Here is a 7500-nt window from a genome sequence, read left to right on the forward strand (position 1 = left end):
AAATGTGGGGTTCAGTGTCGCATGGAGTTCGTTCCAGTCCAATCCTATTGGTCCCGCAAAAAAACAATCATCACCATTGTCATCATCGACACAAATTAAATTTGCTTCGGAATTATGGATAGACAAACTGCCATGACATTTAAATCTTACTGTGTTTCACGTTATTCATTTAGTATCCAACATGTGTGCACTCTTTTATCTTCGGGGTGTTACAGACACTAACGCAAGGTCAAGACGCAACGGGTACCATTAATTACATGTACAATGCAAGAGTCACAAAATTTTTACCTTTTATCTTCTCCTCGATGATCTCTAAAGACAACAAAATTTAATTATGTGAGGAAAAAATTCAAACAAACACCAAATACCTTTGTAAACAGATCGTTTAAACTGTTTGAACATGAAACCTGAAAAGGCCATTTCCGAGTTGATGTCTGCTTCTTTTTCAAAGCGAGTCTAAGTGCGACGTTTTTCTTAAGAAAATAAATTTTCATTTATATGCGATACCGGTGCAATATGATTTATTTCATGTATCATATTCATATTGTGACCCTCAATGATATAGTAGTTGTGATATTGTCACCCTCTTTACCTTATATAACTCAGTTTAGTTTTTAAATGTGAAATAAAAAGGGCTCCGACTTGAGGTGGTCTAAGAGCTCATGGTCTTTCTATTTTGCCATTTAAGAGGTAGTAGGTGCGTAGGATTTCCTAGCTTTAGGTGGTTTCCAGTTTGAGGAGGAATTGAAGCTCTGACTAAAAAGTCCTTGAGTGATTTGTCCTTCCTGTCGGCGACAATAGGAGCATTAGGAAAAAATTGCGTAAGTTTTGGGACGTTAGATATTAAAAACCAGTTTTTCATAAGGATCTCTTTAAGTTTAGTTACAGCTGGGTTGAAGATGGTAACTGAACTGAACTGAACTGAACTGAACTGAAAAACTTTATTTAAACACGTGACATTAATGAGCCTAAAAAGGGACTCGTTACAAAAATGTACGTGTATCTACAATAGTATATAAATTAAGAAAATACTAGATTAAGAATCTATAATAAAATTACCTATCCATACTATAAATTTAAAATAGCACCTAATTAGAGCAGGAATTACAACGACACTCTAACGAACGGTAGAATATTTTTGGATGTCTTTACTTTGTTTTTCAAAGCCTCATTTCGCAATGAGAAAACTACCTCTGCCAGTGTTTTTCAACTACCTTGCGTGGTTAGACTCCAGCGCAGACATTGAGACCATTTTTAGTCTCAAGAAACAGCTGGACCAAATGTTCCGGAATCAAACCAGACACGAAAACGCCGAGAGGAGAATTCAGTCATCGACTAGCCGATCTCTATCCAGAACCAATTGAAAATTTGAAATTGCTTCAATATGCTTTAGCAATGCTAAAGACAATTTGTCAGCACAAGAACGACAAGTACTATCCGCACTACGCACATATAGAAAGGTGAACATTAAAAAGCTACTTAGGGGACCACAACAGTCGTCATCGACAACGTAGATGTCTGTGACACAAACTTTTACACCCCTCTACAATCTTCAATCCTATAGTGTCCTCGACGGACAAGAAGGTCAGCAACATAGTCAATGCACTGTATACAAACAACCATATTGGCGCAATGACTTTCAGATGACTCAATCAAAGCCAGAACCCACCCAGAATACCGGTATTCTATACACTCCATGACGAAAATACACAATCCAAACCCAGTCAGCAGACCGTTAGTTTCCGGTAGTGGTGGCCCTACAGAACGTATTTCAAGCTTCATCGATTCGCTTTTACAACCTATTGCTTAGAAACAGTCATATATTAAAGACACCCAAGAGAAAATGAAGGGAAAGAAAGGGAGGCTCAGGGCGTTGGCCGGGATATGTCATGTCCACAAAAGCTTTTTTTAGACGAACGGAAGTCTTTCTTCTAGCGGAAGTCTGTCTTCCGACACGCCCACACGCAGTCTTGCCTCGCTCTCAGGTTTGTAGTGAAAAAAAAAAGCCAAATGGTGGCGCACGTGGAGGGCTGGTCAATATTTATATTCATTCAAGCATCAGACCGAGGTTGGCCTGCATGCGACGTCTCGGAAGACAGATTTCCGCTAGAACAAAGACTTCCGCTCGTCTAAAAAGAACTTTCGTGGACATGACATATCCCGGGGGCTGGACCGGGAGCCTCCCCCTCTGTCCCCTCATTTACTCTTGAGACAACACAAAACACTACAAAACACGCAACTTCCAGACAATGCAATAATTGCTACACTCACAATCTCGTACCCAGAGTCCTCGGGCTTTTTGGCCAGCGGGTGAGCACCCGGAGAGACTCTGGGATAATCGACTCAATTTTCCCAGAAAACGTGGGTTCCGGTCTTATTACGTGTTGTGGATGACAAACTGCATTGTGCATTGATTTCAACCGCAATTTATTGACTTATGATTGACATCCGAATAGGAACACTTCCGATCAAATGTATCATGTTTTAGATCACATTTCAGTTTCTTAAGTAACCCGTTGTTTTTTATTGTCTTTCTTCGACTCATGCGGTCAGCATATATTTCACACGGTCAGTGTAAGGTCGAGGAAATAGGTTAGTTTCTGACTTACCGCACGAGGATCTATCCTTTAGGTATCATGACACTTGCTTTGCGTTTTCTTTTTTTGTTTCGTATTCTGTCCTTGTAATTTCACCTTTTTCAGCCTTGAGTAAGTTGTGCAACGCCCCAAATATGATCGGAATGTTGCTTCAAATCGTATCTTTATGTATCTTTGCTTTCAGAATTAAAATATTAAATGGAAATCCTTGTGCTGGTCTAATCGTTTCTACCAAAATTTCTGAAGGACTGTTGGCGGAGCTGGTAGGAACAATTTCGTACAGTTGGCTGAATAGAACCGATATTTTCGAGATGAGCTCGCCGTCAGACAAAGGACAAGAATTGACAAGCGAAGACTTTAATCCGCCGGTCTTTTGAAGAAGAAGAGGAAACAAAGCCTGCGAAGAGTTACGTTGGCAATAAAACGTATTACCGAAGTCCTCGACAAAGGTCAGGGAGAGGATAATAGGAGACGATTACAAAAGGAAATCGAACAGCTTCGTAAGGATTATGAAACAGCACGTGAGCAAAACGGAGAACTCTTCGAGCTCGTGGAAGGGGGAGAATACGACGCACTAGACAAGTGGGAAAATGAATTGACCGGTGACGTATTTTCAATTGAGGAAAAGGTAGAGAATTCGCTCGATTCACTGGTCAATCATCCTCATCCAAGTCTCTCCGGTAAATCATCAAGTCCGGCGCCTAACAAAAACGCTTGCGCGGAAAATACCGCTCAGGCGAGTGGCACGACTGAGTTTCCAAATAATCAAGACCAAGCCAGCCCTCCAAAGGACTTTCCAACGAGCCATGTGCAAAATCAAGAATCTTCAAACGAATTATCAACTGTGGGAAATCACGCTAATAGTCACGCAAGCAACCCACCGGATAGTCACGGTGAGACGCCCGGGTCACAACAAACGATACACACGTCAGGGCAAGCATCCGTGTCCAATTCCGTTGCCTTGAATACAGTTCCGAACCCTCAGACGAAGATTCCCATGGCATTTGACTCCTGGATTGATGATCTTGTGGAATTTCAAGAGACAAGCCTTTCTAATTCTGACCCAGGAACCGTAACGATTGCAGATGCACTTTTCGTGTTAGAAGCTAGCAAGGACATCCCTTCAATACAGCTTCCTTTATTCAATGGCGATGCTCTGTCATACACAGACTTCATAGACCACTTCAAGATACACATACATGACAAGGTACACCTCACTGATGACATGCGAATGATTCAGCTCCGAATGCATCTAAAGGGTGAAGCTGAAAGATCCATCTCTGGTCTGGGATCAAACGGTATCATGTATGCCACAGCGTTGAAGGCTCTCAAGGTACAATTTGGACAGCCAAGCGTCATAGTCAGAGCTGTGGTAAACAAATTGACAAGGGGAGACAGGATCTCAAGGAATAACAGGCAAGCTCTCAAAGAATTCTCACTGGACATCATCAACTGTTTAGCAATCATGCACCGCCTACACTACTGTGCAGATGTTAACGCCAACGAAAGCCTGCGACGAATCGTATTACGGCTCCCAGATCACCACATAAGCGATTTCGTGAGAAAACGAGTGAGGGCAGAATTTGACCCAGATTTCGGAGATATGCAGAGAGGCGCAAGAATCGAGTTAAGTAGTGGTGGACGAGGGATTCAAGCTGCGGGACGACACAGCAACATCAAGGAGAGGTGCCACATTTGTGAAGCCGGACACAAGGTGCCTGAGTGCCCCACCCTGTTAGATTCAACCGTCGACGAACGTTTTGAACTAGTTAGAAAGTCCAGGCTATGTTTCTCTTGCCTCGGCAAAGGCCATTTGACCAGAGAATGCAAGACAAAAAAAAGATGTGGGCGTAACGGTTGTCATCGCTATCATCATTCTTTGCTGCACAATGATCCACCTTCAGTAACCGGAGTGTCCTCAATTTTGGACCGAAACGGGATCGTGCCTTTGGTGAGAGTTCGGTTCCGAGCACCAAATGGCCGAGTGAGAGAGGGAAACGTTCTAATTGACAGCGGAGCAGCTACAACTGTGATTAGAAAGGACTTCGCTAAGGCTCTTGGACTACAAGGAAGACGAGAAAGGATAGACCTAGCCGTGGTTGGAGGAGAGAGGATCGAGCAACCGGAAAGCAGGAGAGTCAAATTCTGGATTTCGGCGTTACACAGCAGTGAAGAGTTTGACATTGAAGCTCACGAAATTGAGAAAACGACTTTAAGCGTCCCAGCCTTAGTCCGTCAATGGCTAAGTTCCTTTCCACATCTCAGTGCCCTTGCCTTCCCACACAAAGCTGGTCCTGTAGACCTTATCCTTGGAGTCCAATACAGTCACCTGCATGCTGACGACGAGATACGTCAAGGTCTGCCATTCGAGCCTGCAGCGAAATGAACCAAATTGGGGTGGTTGGTCATAGGTTCTGACAATCTCAAAAAACAAGACCACGTCTGTGCGATCAACTTAATGGAGCCCCTCAACCTCGAAAGGTTCTATAAGTTCGAAACTCTCGGAGTTTAAGCAAAGGACTGCCCCTGTCCAAATATTGCCGTCTCGCGCGATGAGAAAAGGGCGATGGAGCTAATGGAATCTTCCTGTAAGCGTCTAGGTAACCGATACACCATTGGCCTTCCCTGGAAGAAAGACAAAGCCCTCTTGCCAAACAACTACCGCATAGCTGAAAGGAGACTCTTTTCATTAGAAACAAATCTACTAAAGGACAAGGCAAAGGCGAAAATGTATGATGAAGCAATAATGGACTACGAAAAATATGGCTGGGCTCGGGCACTAAGCGAACGGGAAGTACAAGCCGGCGTGAAGCCGGTCTATTAGCTACCTCACCATGGGATTTACAGACCCGAAAAAAAAAGTACACCACTGAGAATCGTATTTGACCTAGCGTGCCAATTGCAAGGTGTTTCCTTGAATTCCCTCCTACACAAAGGTCCATGCCTCATTGGAAATCTGCTTGGGGTCCTACTTCGCTTTCGTGAAGAACCAGTTGCCTTTGTGGGAGACATTTCGAAGATGTACTTACAAATCTCCCTACCAGAGGAAGACACTCACGTCCACCGGTTTCTTTGGAGAAATTTGGATACAACAAGACAACCCACTACGTACGCCCTCCAGAGAGTCACCTTCGGGGACAAGCCTTCTCCCGACATGGCAAGCTTCGTAATGCTGAAAATCGCGGACGACAACGCGGAAGACAATCCAAATGCGGCGAAGATTCTTAGAAAGGACAGGTACATGGACGACCTCATCCACTCTTGTCCGACGCCAGGGAAAGCCATTCAAAGTATCAACGAGCTAGACAGGTTTCTCGCGACCGGAAGTTTCCAGATTAAAGAGTGGCTATCCTCCTCCAATGCTGTGCAACAATCCCTAAATTCCTATCAAAAAAATTTGAACATGAAGTCCCATTTGACAACTCCTCTAACTATGGATGGAGAGAAAGGAGTCAAGACCTTAGGTGTTGGCTGGAATCCGCGAACGGACGTCCTCAGTTTTGCAGTGAAAGAAACGACGACTGGAAAGTTTACGAAGAGAGCCATTTTGTCAAACATCTCCAAATTATACGACCCGCTAGGCCTGGCATCTGCGGTGACGATTAAAGCTAAAATCGCCTTACAGAACATTTGGAGATCAAAGCACTATGACTGGGACGATCTTCTCCCTGACGATATGGTCGAGCTGTGGCGAAACCTTTTCAGAGAAATCCAGAGTTTGAAGGCCGTCGAGTTCTCCAGATGTCTACAGCCTGAGTGTGTCTCAGGTTTGTCTCAATTTTATGTTTTCGCTGATGCAAGGGGGAGCGCCTATGGTGGAGTAGCCTACCTTCTATGGCCGACACCTGAAAGTCCTGAGGTACGCCTCGTCTCGGCAAAGGCAAGAGTGGCCCCTCTTCGACAGCCTACCATCCCACGGCTTGAACTAATGGCAGCGCTTATCGCTTCCAGACTCGCGAAAACCATGTACGACGAGTTCAAGATTAAGCCTTCTTCCGTGACTTTGTGGTCGGATTCCAAGATTGTCCTCCACTGGTTACACTCAGAGTCCGCTTCCCTGAAAGCTTTTGTCGGGGTTCGTGTGACAGAGATTCAGTCCACCTGGGACCCAAGCCTCTGGCGGTTCGTTCCAACAGAGCAGAACCCAGCAGACGACCTAAGCCGAGGGATTCCAGCAGACGGAATCAATGGGCGTTGGAAGACAGGACCTGAATTCCTCAAAAGGCCTCCAGAAGAATGGCCCAACGATGAAAACCCTTGCATAGAGGAAGACACTGAAAGAAAAAGGACACAGTTCCTAGGCCTATTTGCCGACATGCCACCTGATTGGCGAAGAATCACCGCCTACGTATTGCGACTTGTTCACAACTTGAAGGTCGCTAGCAAAAGCCCTTCAGAGCGAAGAAGTGGTACACTTCAGCCAGCGGAAATCGAATCTGCTGAAAGACATTGGCTCAAAGAAGCGCAAAGAAGTCTGACTAACTTTAAGGAGCACTATGCTGATTTGACGCCTTTCCTACGGGATGACATCGTCAGAGTTGGTGGTCGTTTAAGGAGATCCAGCCTTGTCTATGATCAAGTCCACCTAATCCTTTTACCATCGAGCCACCAAATCTCAGCCTTGATTATGAAGAGTGCTCAATATTAAATGGAAATCCTTGTGCTGGTCTAATCGTTTCTACCATTACGTATGCTTGAGTTTAAACGGAAGCAGAAAAGACAAAACCGTAAACAGTAGAAATGGCGGGTTGAAAGTGTTCGAGAAACAAGAATTTTAGCCTTACACACAAAGAAACTGGAAAAATGATCATTGGCTTGCTGTAAGAGTGAGAGAAGATGAAACCTCTGACGCTTTCGGTGAGTGTATTTTTCAGCGTACATTCCATTGTTCAGAATGCAATGA

At 44.5% G+C, this 7500-nt stretch overlaps 1 protein-coding gene and 1 pseudogene across 1 annotated transcript in view; one reads left to right on the forward strand and one right to left on the reverse strand.

Annotated features, from left to right (window-relative positions):
• LOC137969529 (polyunsaturated fatty acid 5-lipoxygenase-like) overlaps positions 1 to 7500 on the reverse strand; it is a 40828-nt gene that overhangs the window by 9152 nt on the left and 24176 nt on the right. The window contains exons 7-8 of the mRNA XM_068815826.1: positions 289 to 312; positions 1 to 44 (exon numbers count right to left, since the gene is read on the reverse strand). The exon at positions 1 to 44 is cut by the window's left edge and continues 54 nt beyond it. Of these exons, the coding sequence (XP_068671927.1) occupies positions 1 to 44; positions 289 to 312 (68 nt within the window). The remainder of the gene's footprint in view (positions 45 to 288; positions 313 to 7500) is intronic.
• Positions 1396 to 5109, forward strand: LOC137970287 (uncharacterized; annotated as a pseudogene).

The sequence above is a fragment of the Montipora foliosa genome, chromosome 9 (assembly GCF_036669935.1).
Source record: "Montipora foliosa isolate CH-2021 chromosome 9, ASM3666993v2, whole genome shotgun sequence".
In the NCBI taxonomy this organism is placed as follows: Eukaryota; Metazoa; Cnidaria; class Anthozoa; order Scleractinia; family Acroporidae; genus Montipora; species Montipora foliosa.